The following is a 23,882-nucleotide window of genomic DNA, read 5'->3' as shown; positions in this document are numbered from 1 at the left end:
AAATCAACAAGGGATATAATATTATCAATAAATTCCAACAATTGGAACAACTTCGTTCCCAAAACATAATATTAGAAGAAAATAACAAAAAAATGCAGGACTTTCACAACCGAATTTGGTAAGAATAACAAAATGACACCAAACTCTTTTGATGTTTTTTTAAAATATGAAACTTAATATAGTTCTCAGGAGTTGTGTACTGTATTGTAAGTGACAATTTTGTGGTATTTTCTAAGATTCACAAGCGTCATGGTACTTGTGTCCAAACTTATGGCCATGGCTGTAGACAAGTGGGCTTTTCCATTTGTTGTTTCCTTTGTAGAATATAGGGAAAATATGTTTCTTTTTTGGGTTTGAACACAGTGTCAATTGAAATCAGCTTACGTGAAGATAGGAAAATGGAAAAAAATTTTGGTGAATTTGAGATAGTAAGTTGTTTCAGTCTCTGCACAACTAAATACAACAGACTGTTCACTTAACATGAACAAACTGGACAATCTGGGAAGAAATTAAAGGATAATTATGTATTTTCTGTAACAGTAGAGGTGGAAAATTTAGGATTGCATTGCGAGAAATGCAGATGAAAGCAAAAACCCAAAGTTCTAATTTAAAAAAGTGATTTCAAGCTGTTCTGGGCATTCTGACGGGACTTTAGATGACCATGTTGACACTGAAGGAAGTGATATTTCCTATTGAGTCTTATTCTGTCAACCTGTCAGACACGTTGCTGATGGGGTCAGCAGCTCAAAGCCCCCTCAGAGGACCGGATATGAGCACATATTAAATAGCTTTGTCTGTTTGGCGACATTATTGCCTCTGTGAGCTGATAGCAGGGAGGGAAGATTGATTGTTTGGATGAATGTGCTGATGAAAGAGGAAAATTTGTTCCAAAACTAATTGCAATAGTAACAGTCCCCTCGAGTTGCCCTGAGTTATAGCTTCTTTAAAGTGATGATACAGAAAGCTTTGGCTGTTTTTCTCCCAAAACCTGAGGCAGAGGGAAGAGAAATAGTGATAATTATCATTATTAAGGTTTTTTGTGTAGTTTAAAATACAAAACAGTTATTTTTTATGAGAATAAATCAGCAAATCCATTCATTGAAGAGACTGTGACCAGCAAATGTTCCTGTTTTTGACCAATAAATGACAATAAGAACCAGTTAAGTAATGATCTTCATTCAAGCAAGTGGATTTAAAACCAGAGATACACCTACATGCCTGCTGCAGCCTTCAGCCCTGACAACCCATTCACCACTCAGACGTTTTACAGAAACCTGAATAAATGCATGAAAAAGCTCCAGCACACCATCTCTAACCATCTCTAAGGTCAAGCAGCTCGAGAGCAATCATCGCTTCAGGCTTTCACATTTCAGGGCTGCTGTGACTGATGTGGAAAACGTGACCGCTTTGAGATCAGCTCTTTTAAATTAGCCAGAGTCTTGTCTGCTCTCTCCCGTTGTAAATCTTGATAATTTTCCTTTTAGTCATTTTTGCTGCTTTGCATGTAGTTTCGGGGTCAAAAGCGATCGCATTTACATCGGGAAGAAATGTTTCTTGGCTGACTTAAGGACGACCATTAGCGTGAATGCTTTATAATCATTGTTCGGAGGCATTTTTTCCCCAAAAATTCTTCCTAAAAATGCAAATACTAGTCTCAAAATATCAGTCAGTTATACCAGAAACTGCACCAAAGACTGACGTAACTCCTGTCAGTTTTCTGTTACATTTAATCAAAAATATCTGCACGGTGTTGGATTCTTTGCATTGCTTATGGAAGTATAAAGCTGCATGGAGCTGGTAAAGAGTTGTGCAACCACTGTCTGATAATTAGAAGATGACCTCTGTTTGAAGCTGTCACTGTTTGGCTGACGGGGTCACGAGGGTCAACCTACAGGATTGCCAGCCTGTTGTTCCAGTACGTGCTTCAGAAACAGGCGACGGAATCAGCATGAGAAGGTGTAATTAGTCTTAAAGGCAGACAGACGATGGACTTTAGAGGGATTTGTGCTTCTATTATTATTTATTCCTGCAATATTCAGCAGTAATATGTTGAAGGCGCTGTTAAAGTTGGGGAAAGAGTGGAAGCATCAAATATGACCATAAGTTTGCAATGAGATTAGATCTGGTTATTTTACATTAAACGCTAGTTTCTGCATATTGTTCTGAGCAGGAAGTAACAGGTATTACACTGAACGTGTTTAAAGCTCTGGTGAAATCATGACAGTCTACCTTGTCTGTGTACAAGTGTTAAATGTGAGCAAGTTTTAATGTTGTTAACTTTATCTGTTGTTTACTGTTTTTAATGTGATTATGCTGATGCCCTCTTGGCCAGGTCTGTCTTATAAAGGAGATTTCTAATCTCAATGGGACTAACCCGGTTGAATAAATGCTAAATAAGGTATCTCACTCATCTACATATCCTGAGTATCTTACTATACAGAATGTAACAAACACACACACACTCAAAAACACGGCAAACATGATCAAATTAGCTTTTTGTGAGGAATGAGGTGGGGCGAGGACACACAGAAGACTCCAAAACTTTCTCCCTTACAGATAATCATCGTTATCTGCTTTATTCAGTCTACTGCATGCAGAAAAAAATCCCAGTGTCCTCTATCCACCAGTTGATTTGTTGATTCAAAGTGCCACAGGACCCCTGCCGCTCCGACATGGGAAACCCCGTCTGGTTGAACCTGCTGCCGACACCAAGGCGACCCTGTGGCTGAAACCCTAACAGTTATGTCAGGACATAACTGAACCTGTCTTGCTGCATCCTTAAAATGACTCCCGCCTTTGGTTGAACGTGCACAAACACATCAGTGCTAATTATGCGTGCATGCTTCCACATATGTACGTATGCTCACAAGGACACACAAACACTTTGTTCAAAAGCAAAATGAGAGTCAATTGCAACCTTAGGGAGCAAAATAAGACGAAATTATTATGATGTTGTTTATGCACCACCTATTAAAACAACATACATGAAGTTATAGTTCAAGCCAGTATAATGTAATAACATGTAAAGTATAAAACAAAAGCACCTAAAGACACGTAAACATTCAGAATATAATACTCAGTTCTTTGTTGTGGATCTGTGTGTCACTTTGTGTCTTTAACGTGTGTAATGTAATGCAAACAACAAATAAATTCTGCTGCATGTCACAACAACAACAACAATGAAGCACAAATGTCCAGTATGTCAATAGCATCCGTCACTCTGTAGGGACACTGTGCTAATCAGATTAGAAGTGTTAGAGGGTCTGCAGGGAGGAGGAGGAGGGTCTGTACATGTGTGTGTATTCATGTGTGTATTGGTAAATGTGTGTGTGTGTGTGTGTGTGTGTGTGTGTGTGTGTGTGTTCATGTGTATGTGTTTGGAATAACAGAGCAGATGTAACAGGCCATCAGCCGGGCTTAGACCGTCTGTTTCTCTGATTTCTGTCTCAACATCTCTGACTGACTGACTGATCGTCTGCCTGGCTGCCTCATTTGAAGTTTAGGTCAGAAAATGTTGTACGAGCACTTCCTCTAACTTAAACCTCTAGTCTGTGATCTAAACCAAAATTCAAAGCAGTCATTGGAAAATGCGCTTTTATTTTCCACTCACTTTTATTTATATCTAGTCATGGACAGAGGTTGTATTGTAAGGATTTGAATCATTTGTCTCTAAGTTTTCTGCAACTACCTCAGTAGCTGTTAAAAAAAATCAGTTGTGCATTTAAAATCTATGCATAATTTCCCAGTGAAAAGCTGTTGACACTGAGATTTGTGCAAAAGCAATGAAGCAACATCAATAATTTGTAGAAGTTTGTGGTAAATCTTATGTTTTACCTTGTTAAAACATCCATGTGGTGTTACTTGATGAGCTAGAAAACACAATATGAATGTAAAAAGCCACAGCTGCGTGTTTCTGCCTTGAAAGTGCAATGTACAGATGGCTTTAAAAAACACAGATTCAGACCTTCATGGTTGTTTAAGTAACAAACCTAAAGAATCAATCTGTCAACTTGCAGAGTGGAACTTTGCGTATAATTCTTCTTCTTCAGAATCAGCTTCTATGTGAAATTATTCCATTATTGTAACTTACCATTGGGTAGTAGTTTAACAGTGTTTGAGCAGAGTTTTAGGGTGAGATGATGCGCCCGAGCTACAGTGAATGCAGAGAAATGGTTGAAAATAGAGGTGGAGACTTCATAGATCGGCACATTCTAAAATAAGGCAATTATGTAGAGTTGTGTCAAAGCCATTTTAAGGCAGGAGGGGATTATTTTCATGTAAAAATATGTCTAAAAAGATGTAACTTTGATACACAGAGATGAGATTTTATGAGCTTAATCGTGGCCAGATGGTAGATTTAACTGAAAAAAGTTGAAGTGCATCCAGACAAGTCCTTTCAATTTAGGATTTATTCGCACAACTATTTCATTTTTTAGTTTTCTTTTCCCCATTTGTGTATCAAGGAAATATTCTTTGAATTCTGGTGACAATAATAAAATTGGTAGCTTGTTGACTTTACCACAATTTGTGTACAATATCAATATAAAATAATATGAATGTGGAATATCCAGAAGTGCAACATCAATTACAGTACTGTTATAATTCCTAATATGCTAATAAAGCTCTCCTCAAAAGAATAAGCTAGAGATACAGTTGTACATTCTATTTCTTTCTACAGTGTGTTATATTTTATATTTGCACATTTCTTATTGCACTTTTAAAACCTATGATTGTGTAACTGCACTGACAGAATTGCTGCTTCATGTCGTACCCTGTGAAACGACAGTAAAGGAATTCTATTCTATTCTGCAGCAGAATGTGAGGTTAACTGTTTAATGCTAGAATTGCACCAATATTATACTTTATTTACATAGTTTTGCCATAGAAATCAACATTAACTGGAACTATACTTACGTGTAAATGACAAAAATCTTCTTTTTTATTGTGAATGGCACACATTGCTTATTGGTTTGCACAAAATCTTTATTCTGCCTTTGCTGTTTTAACAGAGTAAATGTGACGCTTTTGCAGTCAGGTTTACTTTTATTCAGTTATCATAAATATAAGGAGAGTTGACCTTAACCTGAACTGCAGAAAACTTTTGATTTGGCAAAGTAAAAACTCTCTGAAAAACCCTTGAACAAGAAAAAAAAGATAACTACAATAACACAAAAATGAGTCAGTTCTCTAAAGAAACTGGGAATAACTTTATTTAGGCTCTTTAATTTGACAGGATGACAGGTTGCATAAACTGTCCAATGAAGCAGCTGCTTTTAACTCGCAGTGGACAATCACTGTAATTAACCAAACGTGGTTGTAATTCACTATAGTGAATCTGAAACAATCAGATGAAAAAAAACAAAGGAAACTTTTCCCAATTTGGCTCAAAATAAAGAAAACAAGCAGTAGGTCAGTTTACATATTACAGTTTGTAGGGGACATTATCTGGGTTCTAATGTGATGAAAAATGAGCCCTGAACCAGATCTGTGAGAGCCGGTCGCCGGCAAAGCCACAGTTTCCATCTGCAACACAATAATGTTTGGATGCGGTCCTTCGCTCTCCTCCACCTGAGTCACTCCCTCCACCACCGCAGGCTTTTGTCTCAGTCTGCTTCACGCGGCCGGCCTCCGTCTGTCTCCTCCACATGTCTCCACGGCCCTGAAGCGCCTCAGCCTCCCAATGCCACAATGTTTAGACAAACCCAAAGAGACAGAGACACAGTGACTGTGGCAGCAGCCGACGCTAGAATTCCTGCCTCCCTGTTCTCTGTAACTAACCCTGATGTTTGTTCTCACGGGCTTTAGAGGCTGCGTCCCAGAGGAGTAAACAGAAGATAGACTGAAACACTGGAAATGAGTCTTTACTCTCAATTTTTTTTTCAGGGTTCTCCTAATTAATGCAACATTATACTGTAAACAGTGACAGAGCATTGTGCAATCATTTGAGGAGGTTTAACTAAAAACCACATGAACTGAACTAGAATTTGGGCTTTTTACTGGTTCAAGTATGACCGAATTTGAAAAATGACAGATGTGGTCCACTTTTTAAACACTTACCGCACATATTAACATGATTCTAACAAACAAGCTTCTGTGGTTGGGTGTAAATGTTGGGAAAATGTTGGAGGTACAAACCTTCAGCTACAGTTTGAGTTTTCTTGCATCCTTCAGTGTTCTCAACCAGGATCATCATTTTTCTTTAAATAATGAAGCATTTAGTTGCTTAATCTTACCCAAACTTTAACTAATGAGTTCATTGGTTAGTCAGGAGTCATGCAAATATAGTGACAGTTATTTGAGGGGATTAGAAGCAGAGTTTTATATCATTTCTGCAATATCTTATGGACTAGATTTTAGTGGCAAAGTATTTTAACCCACAACCCAAATACAGCGTTACAGTGGTGCTTGGAATGTTAGACCATTCTTGAAAACATAAAACCTTGAACCCATTTTTCCTCAAAAACTACAGAAAGTGGGTTAGACCACTCTGCTTCTAAACCTTTACTTTTTTCCTGAACTGTCTTGAGCAATAGGGCACTACTTACAACAAGTATGCTACAGATTAGTTTACATTGTGTAAGTGATTACAGTTTGGTTCAATGCTTACATTACTAATCCCAGTTATGCATTGTTAACATTACTTTGAGGTTTTGCAGATTTCAACTTGTTTGCGGTCTTATTTTGACTAATCTAACACATAGATTCATTGGGTCCAACATTTATTTTGCACTCTTAATGCTACTTTCTCCTCCCCTTCCACTTTCTATGTCAAACCATTTTCAAAAATCCTCTTCGCTACAGCGAACAATAAGTAACAATAACAACCTTCGAGCAGCTAAATATGATGATAGTTGCAGTCAGACCATTCTGCAGCACTGATGGAAACACGTCTGGCGAAGTAAAATCCGATTTTAATGGAGCGTTGAAGTAAACCCTCTGATGCCCAACACAGGTCAAAAGTGACTCATATTTAATGGAATATGGGTATCTTTTGACCCATGTTGCGCATCAAAGGTTAACTGTTTAACGCGATGATTCCACCAATAACATGCTTTATTTACATAGATTTGCCACAGAAATCAACATTACCTGAAATTTTAGTTACCGTAAAATGGGGCTATATGTTGAGCAGGATGCGGTTTTGTGTTACAAAACCGCATCCTGCTCAACATAAAAACCGCAGAATTACATTTAAAACATTTTCCGGAAAAATGTCCCTTATTACCCCGCTGTCCCTTATAGCCCCGTTTTACAGTACTTGAAAATTACAACAAATAACAAATGACAGCATTTCTTCTTTTTACACACTACTGTGGATTGCTTGTAGATATGCACATAATATTTTTTTTTGCCTGCTTTTTGCCTGTTTGAGTGAAGTTTGATTATCAAGTCACTTTTATTCAGATATTTCAATATCACAAATATAAGGCAAATCAGCCTTAAGGGGATTTTACTATCTGAACTGCATGCGACACTTGATTTGTAAAGAATAAATGCCTTGAACAAGAAAAACAGAAAAACAAAAAAACAGAAATAAGACAAAAATAAGTCAGTATGAACACTATAGTGAATTGTACACATAACACATATACCTTAAATAGCAGGGTGTTATGATTTTTTTATGATCCTGAATTTACATCTACTAGTGACTATTGTAGCTGGAAACGGCTGATTTTTAGTGGAATGTCAGGGCTACAGAGTAACATTTCCAGCAACCATCACTCTTGTGTTCTAATGCTACATTGTGTTAGATAAACATGTTGAAAGGCTAACTGATGATTAGAAAACTCAGAACTGAAATCAGAACTGATTGGTACAAACTGTACACAGACTGCATGTTGACCTATAATAAGTTGTTTTTGATGTTAAACAGAAACGTGACATGTTTTTGACTTCATCTGATTGAGCTGCACTATAAAAAGAAATGAAATTACTTATTGTTGGTCATATGTAGCAAGAAATACACAACTTTTTTCTGGGTTATCTGCTAAAACGGGCCTGTTTAGAAGGAACTGCAAAACAGACTAATTTGTTTGGAGGTTTGTTAGGTTCTTTATTGAGTTAAATTTGATCAGATTAGGCATTCAGATTGTTTTGGAAATATGGACAGAGCTGAGACACAGGGCAAATAAAGTGCAGCAAACAGTTTATTGTGGTGGAGTGGTGGGGTTTTTAGGTGTTCTGAAGCTGTACAGTGTGTTTCGAAACCACGAGGTGTCAAGAAAGTAGAATCATACACAGCACTAGGTTAAAAAAAATGTCAAAAGAAAGTTATTTCCCACCCAGATGTCATTTTTTCCAGAATTTGTGCAGCCATACCTCAAACATTTGTCACCCAGAAACCTCTGGATTATGTTGTTCAGGGGAAAAAAAGAAAAGGGAAACAGTAGGTCTTTATTTTTGGCAGGCAACGTGGAAGTCTGGCTTCTTAAATTAGTAGCAGTGACAGTGTGGGCAGCGGTGGTGCAGGCGTCCAGGCTTTGGGTCACAGAAACTCCCTGTCTGTCATCCATCATACATCTTTCCTTCCATCTATCTGCTCATCACACCAGCCTCTCTGTATGTGTTTGTTTGCATGTGTGCTCTTTAAATAGATGCTCAGCTATGCACAGTGAAGGTAAATCTGTGCGTGTTTACAGTGCAAAGTGCATCAGAAACACCCAAACCCTCCTCAGGATGAGAAGAAATCCTCCATGTGCTGCTCCTGTCAGAACTTTGGACCGTCTCCAGCTCATTTTCTCTCTTCTGGAATCGACTGTTTGCCGTCCAAGTCGATACTCTCCTCGGCTTCGGGTTTTTCAATAGCCTGCCTCCCCGGGCGTGACGGAGACATTCCCTTTCAGACGCACTTCAAAGGAAATGTCAGATGATATTCACAAGGACACATATTGATTCTCTGTCTTTCGTTGGAGGGGGAGGAATCGCTAGCTGCAGATTAAGGCTTCCTATTTCTCCCCTGACCTGAAGTCGCTTGGCCGAGCTCGGTTCAGGCATGAGGAGAATCTTGGGAGTTTTTTGGCTGCGAGGTGTATGACCCACTTTGGGTTTTTGGGCTGAATAAAATGTGTGCTTTTTTAAAGTTATTATGTAGAAACGTGTTGTTTTTGCCATGGAGATTGAAAAAATAAACCACTCCAAGACACTTTTTATTATTTTTATTGTTGCAACCCCAGCGTCTACCAGAGTGGAACATTTAGGAGGCAGAAACACAACAGTGCAGCAGCACAGAAGCAGTCATGGTCAACCAGTGATGTTTCCAACCACAGTTCTGACACACCCTCACTTAAGGTTTTCTTTTTTTTTGGGTCCCTCCAAACAGCAGGAAACAAAAGATTTAACCCTTTAAACTGGGACACATGAGGTGCAGTTTAAGTTCAAGAAGAACAAATACGATTTGGCCTCGCTCGGCCTTTGATGAAAGGATGATTGAGTGACAGAGTGGAGGAATGTTGTTTTCTGTGCATCAGCAGTCGGAGTCATTCTGCAGACAGAAGCCAGTGTTTCCCTGCCGTTGGTTGATGCGGCTTGTGACTTGATCAAAGAGGATGGTCGGGTGCTATCAATGTCCTTATCATCCTATGCAGGCCACTTTTCAGAGGTCAGATAAGATGGAACAATTGGTGCATACCTTTGTGTTTGTGCAGAGGAGACGATGACCTGCTGTTGGGAAAACTCTTGTCAGGTGGACGCGGTTTAAACCTTGGGAACATTTATGCATCCACAGACAAGTGTAGCTTCATTTAAGATAATAAAAAATCTTTATTTTTTAGGTTATCCACATCCACATTGCTCTGTAATATCAGCGCGCCAACTGTGAAACCAATGCACACAAAGACTTGGTGCAAATTCCAAAAAACTCAACAAATCAGTTGAATTTGACGGAGGTGTGAGCTCTACAGTTACCTTCAGGGTTTTAAAAGTAAACACCCACCCACTCAGGAAGGTCTCCTACAGTGACTTGTACTGTAGCTGCACCTATAAGTCAAACGTGTCATGCCTATGCAGAAGAAGAAAAAAGTACTCCTGTGGACATTCCTCCTCATCAGTCATGTTATTCTTGGCCCTGGAGAACATTCTTACACCTGGACCAGACCCTCTGCAAACCGCATTCCTGTACTACAAGAACAGTCGGCTTCTATGTGGCACGAACTGCCAGACAAAGAAATCACGACGGGCCCTTCACGTAGAAACACACGTTCACACAGGAGTTAAAACCGAAGCGTGCTTTCAAGTGCAGGAGCTGCGTAAAGACGCGCAGGGTAGGCCGAGATTTGTGTGGAGGTTGCACCAGTTTTCAAAATAAAAGGACATAACGATGGGTAAAATGTGATTAAAAACTCTTCGTAACATCTACATATTCTGCGGTTTTTTTTTTTCATATATAGATGAAGAACTCTGCCAGATTTTCACAAGAGGTCTTTTTTTGTTGTGCAACAGTTCATATCAGGTATGATAATCATGCAGAGATAAAAAGGTTAAATTAAATTTGTGGCATCAGACTGACATAGCTGCTTGTAAATGTGAGATTTAACCTCTTTTTTGAGAAGCATAAATTGCAAACCAGATATTTCCCAACCGGAAGTGGAGAGAGGTCACACAGGTCAGAACATGACCACAAAATTACAAACATATTTGTAAGTTCAGAGTGAAGCCCAACCAAGGAATTTGAAGAAATACTTGCAAACCAGAAGAGCAAGATTTTCATGTTCATAGTATTTTTGTTTTACTTTATGGGTATTGTTTTTTTTTCTTTCCAGTATCCACCACATGTTACATTTAAGAAAATAAGGATAATATGGTGCAACTCGGTCTTTAGAAGACAGAACTTGGTCTTTAGAAGACCAAATTCAAGTGCAAGAAAAGACAGATGGTGCTGTTATAATATAAAAAGAGTATTAAAAAATATAGTAAAGAGAAAGTGTGTGATTTCGAACGCAGCCTCACATAACCCAGAAACACACCTGGGGGCAACTATGATCTTGATCACCCCAAACAGGAACTTGCAGACTAAAAGAGAAACACTCATTCATAGTAGAATGACCTCTAAGGGGACTCCAGGAATCATCTGTGGCAACATGTTATTTGAATGAAGCTGCAGTTTAAAGCCTTCAACTGGTCAAAGGAGTGTCTGTGTGCTGGTCACATCTGAGCTGTCCTTTAAAGCCACACCTTGACTAAATTTAACCCATTTCTAACCAGAATAACAGAAATGAGAGTTATATCTAATTCTGTAAATCTGAAAATAAAATCATTTGCATACCTTGTTAATACTTTATTCCAGTGCACATGAAGTAAGCTTGACTTTGAAGGTCACTTGCACACTGGTGTCCCTTTGGTCCTTTTTAGTGTAAGATAATGGCAAAATTCCACTTTTATTGCACAGAGTACAACAAAACGCAATCTTTTGGCATATCCCAGCTTGTTAGGAAGCAGACTGAAAGAGCAGATAGAGTTAAGATCCCAAGCCTTAACCTCTTAGCCAGTTCTACTACTGTTTTGCTTTTTGTAGATTAAACAAGCTTTACTGATGATTTTGAATAACATTGCCTTCAATTCCTACTTTAAATGCTTTGTTTTCATATTGGTTCTGCACATCACCTAGACGTTGACGTAAAACGCTCTTAGTTTGAAAAACAAGAGCGGAAGTCTTGTGTTTCTTCCACTCTAACTTGACGTCAGTGGATTCAGATGAGGCGGTCCACATTCTGAGCGCCCAGACCAAACAGAGCTCTGACCAGAGAATCACAGAGCAGAGTTTAGCGCGCACGTTTCACCGCCTCTTCCTCCGGATCGACTCCTCACCGTCATGGATTCTCCTCGGACACCTGCGCTCCTCTCCGCTGGATAAACTTTTCCGCTTTACGCTCGTATCATGGGAATATACCGTGGATCTGTACAGCCTTGATGGAAACCATGTCACCGCAGCAGGGGACCATGGGACAGAACAGGTCCGACTCTCTGACGGGAGACAGCAAGGCGCTTCCCGACAACAAAAAGGTACCAGTGACGCTTCTCTGTGGGACTGTTGGTGATGATGGAGAACTGACTGGTTGTGTTCTGGTCTGTGCGCTTTTACGCACAGCCTTTCCTGGTGCGCTCATTAAGGACCTGATAATAAATTCAAATTCCACTCTTGGAAGATGTAAAACCGCTAGTTCAGGGCACGATTATAATGTTCTTATGACATGCCTGCAAACACTTTAAGAGCATATGTCTATTATCGGGACTTTTCTTCCATTTTATTCTTGGTTTGCTGACTTACTTTGCATTATTTTCTCAAAATCATTGCTGTATTTCTCAAATCTGAGTTGTTTGTTGTGCGTAAAGTGGAGATCAGTTATTTGGATTGGACAGTGATTAGGTTGTTTGTGGTTTGAGCTTCGGGTCGTTCTTCGTGGGTTGTGTTTTAACAAGACAGTCCTTAAAATGTTGTATTTACGTTTGTTTTATTTGACTTTCATCCCAGATTTAGCACTTTTCATTGGTTTGGTGCCCCCCACCCCACCCCTCCTCTCTTTAAAGACTCCTTTGAATGCGTAGTGCACACTGGGGAATACTACAATTTGAAGTATGTGAAGAAGAAAACTAAATATTTTCTGCAGTACTACAAGTTTGACGAAACTAAACACGTTTTTATCCAAGAAAAACGCCTGATCCCCATATTTGTCAAGCAGGTCTTGAAGTTATGTTGAATAAGGCAACATTTAACTGAACCGAGGAGTCAAAAATCTGATTATTTCTTCATTTCAAAGGCTGAAGTCCCTTGAAGAAATTCACGGGAATCATTTCTGCAGCTCCACGACATCAGTTGTTTAGCTTCTCTAAATATGGGCTGCAATAAAAGTAAAATAAAAAAATAAATAAAACGCATAATTTCACATGTGACTGACTTTGCAGTGACTGTATTCCTCTACATTGCAATTACTCTCAGCATGCAGGGCGGACAGAAGAGGTGATTCCCAGCTGCTGCTTATTTAACTTGCAGTTAAACAGCGCCCCCTCCAGCAGTTGTTCAAAACCTGCCATGACCAGTTCATGACTTTACAGCCAACACAAACAAAACGAGTGATATCCTCAGGAAAACCTTTTCTGATTAGAATTAAATCAGCTTTTCTGCTCTTATACCCTGCAGTCTTACTGACAAACTCACCAAACCGATCGTCAGATTAAACATAAAAACTGGTGCAGCTGCTCATAGTAAGTGCACTAATAGAGTTCCAAGCTCTGAAACAGTGTTAACCTCCAATTCTTTGAACCCAGTACATCACTTTTTGGCAGCGGAATGCAGTTACTTGTGTTTTTCTACCAGAACATGTAATGTTTTTGTAAGTATTTCACCACTTTCCAGGCCTGGGGTTGTTGTTGGTGAAAAATGACCTCATGGATCTACAAATATTGTTCCTGCAGCCCTTTTTTTATGTCGAACTTTGGCCTGATTTGCAACATTTTGTGCTTTTTTTTCTGCTCAGCTTTGAGAAGTTATGAGACATGAGGTGTCAGCCGGAACAGAGAAATGTTTCTAATGTGTTGTTTGTTCTAAAATGCTTGTGTCAAAGTGTTCGTCTTGTGCCGTACGTGGTGGCATGTGTTTGTACTGCTGCGCTGGCTTCAGTGATAACACTGGTGTTTTTCCAAGGTGGCATCTGCAGTCCAGGCTTCCTCTTTGGTGTCTGCAGACACTCAGCAGAATTTGGATTTGTTTCTTCTTTGTGGTTTCATGTTGGGAGTTTTTCATCAAGCTTATGAATGTTACCTTCGAGTCTGATATCACGGAAAATGTCCTTGAATGTTTTAAAAAACAAAGAAATAGTATGGAAACTTGCTGACTGCATCAATTTCTTGCATGAGACTAATGAAAAGCTCACCCTCACTTGAGCCATATTCTTATATAACTTAACTAAACCAACCCAAAAATATAATAATATAGTTGTCAGGGAATTGGACAGCTGTTATGTGATGCACATCATGTTAGGTTTTATGCTGGATTATAGTAATTTTGGCTCTTATGTGTAATACGTGAGGAATGCTACCCATAAGTCAGTGCAAAATGAGTTCAGGAAGTGGAGTTTTATTTTATTTGTGTTGCTACATTGGGATTTTTTACATTTTTTTCCTGATTGAATTAGTGTTTTGTATGACGGTGGGGGTGGGATGTGCTCACGTGGCTTTTGGTATGTTGTAAATAAATTAGGTTTAATTCAAATAGCTAACAGCCACCAGGATGCCTGTCATACTTCTGCGGGGGAAGCGTACAGTCGATCAGGTTACAGTGAGGATATATGAGCAACCATAAACATTACACAACTCTTATATTTCACTCATTCAGTTCCCCTTCTGTGTTTCTTCCGTATTTTACCATTTAGCCCATTTCTTCTCTTCCTCCTTTGCTGCTTCTCCTTTTCTGTTTGTCCTCCTGCTTCTCCTAAATGCTGTATTTCCTGCAATGACCACAGCGGACAAGCAACCTCAAGCAGTGCTGACTGTGCAACCACCTGATCTCTCTCTCTGTTAAACCCCAAAAGAATGAAAGACAAGAGTGCAAACTTTGATTCACTGCTTGCATTGACCACCTTTCTGTCTCTGATTGTTTGTAGAAGATGAAGACTTTGGCCCAGAGACGACAGTCGGCTCCATCGCTGGTCATCAGCAAAGCACTTACCAGGTCGAGAAGCACGTCCAGGTATCAGCCAACAACCTGCTTTCATAAGAAAGAGCTGCTGTGGTTCTGACGCCATTGTTGACTTGTAGTTCCTCAGAGAAGCCGTGATTGCTCTTAATGATGCTGCAGAGAGGAAATAATTTTACTGCAACTTAAGGGTTTGCTCAAACCCAAATTTCTCACAGTTTCTTCCTGGTTCTATGGAGACATTTGGTGCTTATTTAGCATGAAAAAACACTTTCCCGAGTGTTTATCCTCCTCAGCTAGGGCACTTGCTTAGTCTGTGTAGTAGGACTTCTAGATAAAAATCCATTTGCTAATGCTGTTAAAAGATGCAAGTTTTTGAGAATCCTCCAGTTGAATCCAACTTAATGATACTTGCTCATACTTAACATGCTTACATTGACTTACAAAGCTCTATTTTTCTCGTTGAATTCTCCCAGAAAACAGTGATTCAGGGATTTAAGTGGCTGATAGCAAAGAGATTAGAGAAGTGAAAAAAACATGAAGCTGGGAGGCCTAAAGATAAAATCACCAGACTAACTGGAAAATCAGGATGAGTAGCGTGCATATGTGGAATCCCGTGGTTGTAAATCTCAGGTCTCTCAGACACGGCTCTCCAAATGACGAAGCTTAAATGTTTTTATGAGATTCAGACATGCCAGATATGCCTCCCACCTTGCCCGAGAACTAAGAGGTTTTCTTTCCTGACTGATTCGATGTGGAGCTTTAAAATTCACCCAGAGCTATCAGGCTTTTCATCACCCTCGTATCACTCCAATCCCTTCCGCTTCCTTTAGCAGGGTTCGGAAATAAGCCATTGCAAACCCTTTGGGGAGGGTATTTATTTACTAGAAACTTGGTTTAACTCTTTGTAGTGTGTTTAACTGAAGCTTTTTGGGGAGTTTGAGTGAAAAAAAAAATGGAAACAAGCTTGTCCTCAAAGAACTTGCAGACTTTGAAATCTAGGTTTTTATGCCATGAGAATTTCCCCACTGAGCAGGATGTGTTCCTGCTACCTGACGTGTTTCTGCTGTACACAGGCAGGGCTAGGGTTAAGGTTAGTTATCAGCCTAATTATGGTTCCCGATATTTGACATTTTCCAGATTATAGTTGCTATTTGATGAATTAAATGTGCCACTTCAAGTGTAATGCAGTCTCCTCTCTCTGTTGTCACTCTGTGGTATCAGAAATATCTCTGAAGCAGCAAAAACTGAACAAGAAACACAAACCAGGAAATTAGCAGCAGCTGAGGCTATGCTAACGGCTAACGGTTAAGTTAGACAGCAGCCACAGAGTAACTTACAGTCTGGAAAACAGTGATTGATAAAACTTTAAGATCTGTACCTTAATGGGCAATAAAAGTGACAGAAAAGTGAAATATTAAGAAACAGATGAGAAAAGCAAACTGATCGATCCCACTTAAACAAATAATTTAATCCCTCCTATTTCTATTTTACATATTCAGTTATAATCATTCTTATTAATGAAGGAGTCTAGTTACAAATGATTGGTTCTCTGCCATCACATGCTGCTAAAACATTGCATTCAATATATGTTGGTTCCAAATTTCATTTATCCTTCTTGAGCACAAATGATCTGCATTGCTATCGACCCTGGCAGTTTGCAGAGGAAAACTTCTCCGTTTAGACCAGTGCTGATGGGAAAACGCTCCACACTGTTAAATGGGTCAATGCTCTCGGGGCTAGAAAGTTGGAGCTCACATATATTCTGTTTGCAGTTAGAGGCTGAGACAAGCAGCGTATTGAGTGGAAGACAAATAGAAACCGAGTCACTTATTCCGTCCAACTCTGACCGGTCAGTGTGTTTGTTAAGTAAGAGGAGGTGTGGAGCCAGGATTTGACACTCTCAGCTGTCACCCTTAACCTCTGACCTCACATCAGGAGGTTTGGGGGTCGGTAGAGGTCACGTGGAGTCATGGCCTCCCATGTCAGAGTGTCTGTGAGGTGTTCATTAATGTCCGGATGCTACTAGAGTGAAGTTCTGGTGCTTGGATGACTCCCAGTAGGTGAGGGTCATGATGGTGGTTGACTTGTGTGCGTATTAAACCATATGCATGCTTTGGTAGCTGCTGGATTAAACCCTGAAGCCCCATAAATGCAGTTAAAATGGATTTCTGTGCAGTGCCAGCAGTTACTTGGCAGCAGTTTGCACATCATTGCATCACTTATGTGCTCTTTATCCAAGTAAATCACAACGACTCAGGTTGCTGCAGAGACGGGAAAGAAACAAATATGCTGCGTCTGCTATTCTTACCGAGCGGCTTTTTAAGTTTTGATACTTTCCACATTTACAAATCGACAATCTTGTTCTGAAATCTGGGAAAGACGGCGTCATGATAAAGATCTCTGCCGAGGAGAACTGGTGGATTCGTGCTGAAATGGTGACAACCACAAAACCACAGTGGTTCTTTTATCTTGACCATATGGAGCTGAGTAGCTGTTAGTTACAGTCTTGCTGGATTTTTGTTTGATTTTATGAAGTAGCAACAGGTCATAAAGGGATATATTTCTTATGGTTTGAACATTTTTTAAACATTTTTAGCTGGAAATTCTAGTCTTTCTTCCTCATTTTTACCAATTAAAGGTAGCAATCAATTTACTTTCTCGCAGAATTTAGGTAGTTCTGAATTTGAGATTAGCTGTGTAAGAATAGTTTTTTAAAGAACAAGTTTAAATAAATGCAAGCATCCAATGCCCACAATCAATTATTTATCAAATTGATTATCAAATTGATAATCAATTCGAGTAAGAAAAACATACTAATTCTCAGATCACAGCCTCATAAATATGAATACTTTCTGGTTTCTTCACTCCTCTGTGATAGTAAATTCAACATTTGACATCATTTTGGGCTTTTGGGAACACCAATTGACTTTTTTCACCTTTGTTTCTTGACTAAACAAACTGATTAGTCGAGAAACTAATGTACAGATTAAAAAATCAGTGCTTGCAGCCCTACAGAGCAGCTATTTACAAAGTGAAAACCTCCCCAGACTTTGATTTTTTTTTTTTTCCGTTTCACTTCTTGTTGCTCTTTCCCTTTTTCTTTCTTGCACTTTTAACTGGTTCAGCTCTCAGTGCTTGTTAAAATAATAATGTTGTGATGAAGCCAAGGCCTTGAGCATGGAACAAAACAATGGAGGATTTATTCAGATATTCCATGTATGATCACATCTTGCGGTTTATATGCATTTGGATTGTTCCGTTTTTTGCAGGAGGCGCTTATATTTCACAGCCTCCACTTTTTCCCTTCTATCTCTGAGATGACTCCCTCGTCATTCTGCGTTTCCCATCAGGCTGAGGGGCGCTGAAAGGGTCTCTGGACCTCAGCTCAGCCGTTTACATCACCTCCGCTCACAAACTGTTACACTTCATCCAGAAGCATAACCTCATCGCTCAGCCTGCAGGCTCACAGTGGAGGGTATTATGGGCCGCCCTCCTCCCTCCGACAGTGAAATCTATACATCATGGAGGAAGGTGGCTGCAGCATAAAACATAAAAACATATGACTGGCTGACACTCCTGACCTCACACTCTGACTTGCTACCAGCCACAGTGCCACCACAAAGTAACACACACACTCAAACACACACATACCGAATGTAAAAAAAAAACACCTGATGGAAAAAATCTGTAAGCCGACAGCAATTCAAAACGCAGCTTTCCATTTACATGCACACACACACTGAAACAGCCGCTCGGTTCATTCTTCAGACACGTTTTATTAATATACCTGTCAGGATATTACTGTCTTTGCTTAATCCTGATTCTAATCTCATCCTGAAACTTGACTCCTCACTTGCATTAAGCTCTCAGAAAAATGAATTTCTCTGGCTGTCTGGTGTTCAAACACGACAAACACGAGAACGCATCATGCAAAAGACATTTCCTGGTTTTAATAATGAGCACTGCTAAGGACATCATGGCTGACAGCCGCTGGTCACTTCTGCTTTACAGACTAGGAGGAAAAAAAGGGGAAGAGATTCAGTATTCTGACCTCATCCTCAGTGTGTGTGTGTTGTGTGTCCTCTGGCTGTATAGGGAGCATTGTGTGTCAGCCAGGGATGACATTGTAGTTTATCTATGGAAATGATCCGGTGTAGGCAGTTCAGGAAGCAGGAAAGTGACAGAGAACCAGTTTGATTCTAAAAGTTAGGTCACATTTTTTGGTGTTATTTGGTGTTATTTTTTGGAGTTATTTGTTTTTTAGCACCTAATTTCTAATTCTATAGGGTCTTTCTAACCGTATTTCATTAGTTAAATTACTCTTTATAATCTTATGAAGAGTATGTATTGCTATGTAGTAAAGTAAAACTGTAATATATATGATTATTGCAGGGTTTTATTCCTAAACATGTAAATTACTCATGTAAAATTCAACATAAATAAAACTACGGTGTGTTAACCCAAATATTTAAGCTTGTTCATTCAAAGCACTTGGAAAACATGGAAAAGCAGTGAAGTTTAAGTTTTTGGAAGTTGAACCTCTTTCCAGTTTGTTCTCAGTGTGTGTTAAAACCCCATACACTCAAAGTTAAGTGCGTAGAGCTTTTTAGCCTCTTTTAACTTGTTCTTTTGGCATGTTTATGAACTTAATTTCCAGCAGCAGCAAGGAAACATTTGGTTCTTGCTTCAGGTTTTAACTCATGAAGCTGTTCTGTAAAAAGCTCAATATACATTTAATCAGCTTTCAAGAACAGAGAAAAAAATCCTGAAAATATCTTAATGTAAGGCTGCGACTAGCAACTATCAATTCCTCTATCAGTTGTGTTAGAATTATTCCGTGATAATGAAGAAAAAAACATTTGCTATAATGAATTGAAGTTTTAAAAAAGCCTGCACTGGTTAAAAATACTGCCCTTTCAGGGTCGACAACTACGCAATCTCATGGTAGCAGTGCTATTTCCAGGTTTTTTTTAAAAGAAAATGATTAAGTTAGTTACATGTGTAGGTGGAGTGTAAGTGTCAGAAAAGTAATATTAGCGAGTAGCGTCCTTATTGTCGCTTACTGCAGTTTTGTTGCAGAAATGAACAAAAGTCGCCACTGTTCATGTAGGAGACGGTACAGACTGGTGTCGTCTTCTTGAATCTGCATGTTAACAGACACTGTTATCAATCGCTGCTTGTCTGGAGAAGCTTTATCTGGGACAAGGAGGTCAAGCTGATGCTGATGTAATGTTTCTTATGCAGAAACATACACAAAAGTTCAGTGGGGGACACACACAGACTGGCACACACCCTCTGACTTTCTTTTCCACAGATTTATTTCTGACTCCTTTTTTACAGGGTTTTTTATTATTATTATTATTATCCCGGTCAAAGTTCACATAAGAAACACAGCTGCAGATTTCTTCTATTGCTTCAATCCTTCTTGGTTTGCTTCCATAAAACCCTGAAATTGTGCTGGTGGCCTCGTAGTCACATTTGGCACCGGAGGCAACTCAGCTGCAGATGAACTAATGACGCTGATTATATAGGAAGACACATAAATATGCTTTTTTCGTTGTTATTAACAAAGCAGAACAGATGGATACGGTTACATAAGTGTGTCATTTCTGCCCCGAGGCCGTCCGTCTGTTCCGTCTGTTCTTTCAGGGTTTGACTGTTTGACAGCTGAGGTGACGCTTCGCTGTTATAGCAACACAGGAATACATTCAATTTATATTAGCCCTCCAAACCGGTTCAGTCACTGTGGGCTCATTTTTCACCACAATATAAAGTCCTGTACCTCTATGGAAACAACACAACCATGGATTGAAATATAAATAACATAAAAATATCTTCTGTGCAGTATAGAACAGTTAAAATGGCATAAATCAGAAAAAAAGGTCACATTTCTTTGATCATTTGTTTTCTAAAATTTAAAAACATGGAATCATCATTTTTCCAAGGGCCCACAGGTGTTACCAATACTGGGAAAAAGGTGAGTCTACAAACTTTAAATATTTTACTGTCTTTATTTTTAATGCTTCCATACATGTCTCCTATCTGCTTGGTGTGTACATAGCCTGCAGGTCAGCCTAGTTAAAAGAAAGACAAAAAAGTTTACTGTGCCCAGATGCTAATGGTCTCACTGTTGTTTTTTGCTTTTTACAGAATAAATAGAATAAATGATTTATTTTTTCAGCAAATGTTCCTGTCGCACATGTAGAATAAAGAGATTTGGATGAAATGTCATGATTTTAAGCTAAGACTTTGCACCGATGAGTAGTTCAAGGACTGTCGGAAAGTTGATAGTCCTTTTCTGGTTGGGATAAATGGTGTAATTATTAAGTAGAACAACCCTTTTAAAGCCACTGGCAGGTTTTGGGATTCTAGTGGTTAATGTCTACGGAGTTATACTTAGTGCATTTGATGAAACTGAATGAGCAAAAGAAAAAGAGTAAAAACTGAGTCAGAGGTAAAGAGAAAGTTCTTGCTGTTTGCCCAGCTGTTGTCCTTGGGGTTTGTAGACCTTACAGCTGTTACATCATAATTGCGTCTATGACTAAGACTTTACTTCTCTTCCCCATTTCACTCATGGTGAGTCAGATGTAAGTCTTTCTGTGAATTTTTGCTGCATGAACCAGGTTTTGATGCATCAGGCTGTTCGTTGCACCTGTTTCCCTCCAGTTATATCTGTTGCTGGTTTCACATTTTATAATTGTGTCAGCTGTTTGCAGTTGTTGGTGTTGAATTCTAACTTTCTTTCTTTTGTGTTCTGATTTCTTGTCTGCCAAGAGTGTAAGATCCTTCGTGGATAAATTTGTCATTTTGGTCTGAGGAGACAAAACTGACTTGTCAGAATTGTACTTTGTGATTTATGCTGTTAAGATGTTCGACCTTTATATCCGAATCTTGCCCAGTGCTGTTTAAATATTCATTCTCGGACATTAGTATGCGGTGTTGTGCAGTTCATTGTGCGCCGGCCTTGTATTGTGTACCAAAAAGTCAACAGTCTTCGCCGCGACAAAGGTGGCCATGTATTGGCGGGCGGGTAGGTCTCTCAATTTATCAACATCACATGATGCACAATGGAGCCATTAGCTGTTCATCCATCAGATTCAAAGGGCAGCCGGCTCAGCTGTCAATCTCACATTTAGGAGGGAGGGATGTGCAGTGAATACGGAAGATGTTGTCCTTTTTTGGGGGCAGCGAGATGTGAAAGAGGCTTCACAGGAAGGTTTGTCCGTGTGTGTCAGAGTGTGTGTGACCTCTTCTGACAGGTTTCCCGGACTTGCATTGACTTACAAGAACAAGAGGAGAATGTGTTGATGAAGTCAACGGAAAATTTTGAGGGTTTTGCTCAGTGATGGTGTTAATCCCAGTGCAACTTAATCAAGGAACCCCAGAAAAGTGGTCTTTTAAAACTGAGCCGTCCTCTTCCTGTGGCACGAGACATGGCCATACAGAAAGATTCAAAAAGGAGTCAAGCTTTGATGCTAATACTCTATAAATTTTGTAAATTTGCTTGCAGAAATTTGGCCAAAGCAAAGGAGAAAAAATAGAGATGCATCACATGAAGCTGAGAGAATTTGCATCAAAACAGAAATTGCACTAGTTGTTGCCTTTATCTCTTAAAAAGAAAGCAAAAAATAATCATCATAGTTACTATTCAGTCCTCTAAACCCAATTTTTCGGGTGTTTCCAGAATGTTTTAGAGTTTTCAAATCCTGATCTTCCAGGGCGACGTGTTCTGCAGAGCATCAGCGCTTTATTGGCAACATTTGTTGAATTTAATTGAATTTATTCAGCCCCCTTTGGATTTATTTTTGGATGGCACACAAAGACAGACACAGACAAAAAGGGAAGTGCTCCAGCTCAGTTGTCTGTTCTCTCTTAATTAATTACATAACCAATCACTTATGCAACGTGGCTGGAAAGATTTCAGTGTATCAGGGAATCTGGACGACTATTCTGAGCTTTGCTATTGAGATTATAAACAGAATAATGTGTGTTCGTGTTTGTGTCCTCGGCATCAAGGATGTGCAAGTAATAAAAAGTAGAAAGTATGCTAAGCGGAGGGTGTGTACATGCATTAGAGAGCAGTAAGCGCATGTTTGTGTACATGAAAGAGACACAGAAAGGCAGAGCAAAGACAGAAAATGTGCATGCAAGCGGAGATTTTGGGCTTTTATCTGGTTGTGAAGGATAAACAGGAAAGGATGGAGCGCTCAAATTATTTCCTCTTCCTCTAAAAAAAATCCCCTGTTTACATCTGTCCATCAGTGAGACATATTGACAGCAGATAATAAACAGTAAAAACTAAATTCTAAGCGATTTTTGTCACAGAGAAGCGAGTGTTTATGATCCAATTTTTTTAAATCAGGCATTAGAAAATGCCTCCTTAAAGCCACAAACAAATGACAACAAACAGACCGACTGGACGCTGAGCTGCAGAAAAACAAGACACAAGTCAAACCATTCACATTTACTTTACATGTGAGCAGAAGTTGCTCTGAAGCTGCTGGATCGTCTGTATTCCCACTGTTTAAGATACCAGAACTATCTCTGTGCACATCTAAAACATGCAAATAATTCCTAACAGATTCCTCCAAGTGGCTTATGCAACATTATTTATGATTTGTAGCGAAGCGATTGCGCTCAAGGTCTAAAAGCTTAATATTTATTGTTACCGATGGCGCCTGTTTACATGTGTGGATGCAACTGTGAAGAATCAGGAAATGAAATCCGGGAAATAATGACATGCATATTCAACTTTTGGGCTTCAATTAATTTGCGTTTGGAAGCTGAAGCCTTTTCACAGATGTGTGCAGGCCTCATGTTTTCAGTTACATAACTACCGCTTGACGATGTTATTTCTGAATGATGGAGAACATATGACCATCCAAATGTGTCTTTATGTTGGTATATTGCAGTATAAAGTTCTGATTTTGCGTTGAGCATAAAGCTTAGTACAGAATGTTCAAGGTTATTCAGGTTTAGCTGCTAACTATACCTTGTTGGACTCTAAGTTTTGCTTCTAAATCAGGAGGGATTCTTCAATGTTTACTGAGAGTTTACTACTTTCCTTTCATGTTTCCAGACTCACATTTTCTACCTTAACGCCTTCACGGTGGGAATCCAAGTTTAATAGCTAATGTTTAAATTACAACCCATTGAGTTAATGTGTTTTCTGGTTTAATTGCTCTCTCACAGTTTATTCTTGAGGCTTCTTGAGGTTCATCGCGGTGCTTAGAAGTTAGAGAAGCCTGGTCTC

At 39.3% G+C, this 23,882-nt stretch overlaps 1 protein-coding gene across 1 annotated transcript in view; it reads left to right on the top strand.

Moving 5' to 3' along the window:
- The first annotated feature begins 11,687 nt into the window (after positions 1-11,687).
- LOC110962973 (rho GTPase-activating protein 20-like) overlaps positions 11,688-23,882 on the top strand; it is a 41,742-nt gene continuing 29,547 nt past the window's right edge. Inside the window, exons 1-2 of the mRNA XM_022211122.2 lie at positions 11,688-11,997; positions 14,595-14,680. Coding sequence (XP_022066814.2) covers positions 11,905-11,997; positions 14,595-14,680 — 179 coding nt within the window. The 5' untranslated portion in view covers positions 11,688-11,904. The remainder of the gene's footprint in view (positions 11,998-14,594; positions 14,681-23,882) is intronic.

This window comes from Acanthochromis polyacanthus, chromosome 14 (genome assembly GCF_021347895.1).
Source record: "Acanthochromis polyacanthus isolate Apoly-LR-REF ecotype Palm Island chromosome 14, KAUST_Apoly_ChrSc, whole genome shotgun sequence".
Taxonomy (NCBI): Eukaryota; Metazoa; Chordata; class Actinopteri; family Pomacentridae; genus Acanthochromis; species Acanthochromis polyacanthus.
The sequence above is the reverse complement of the archived record's forward strand: the minus strand, read 5'-3'. Positions and strand labels throughout refer to the sequence as shown.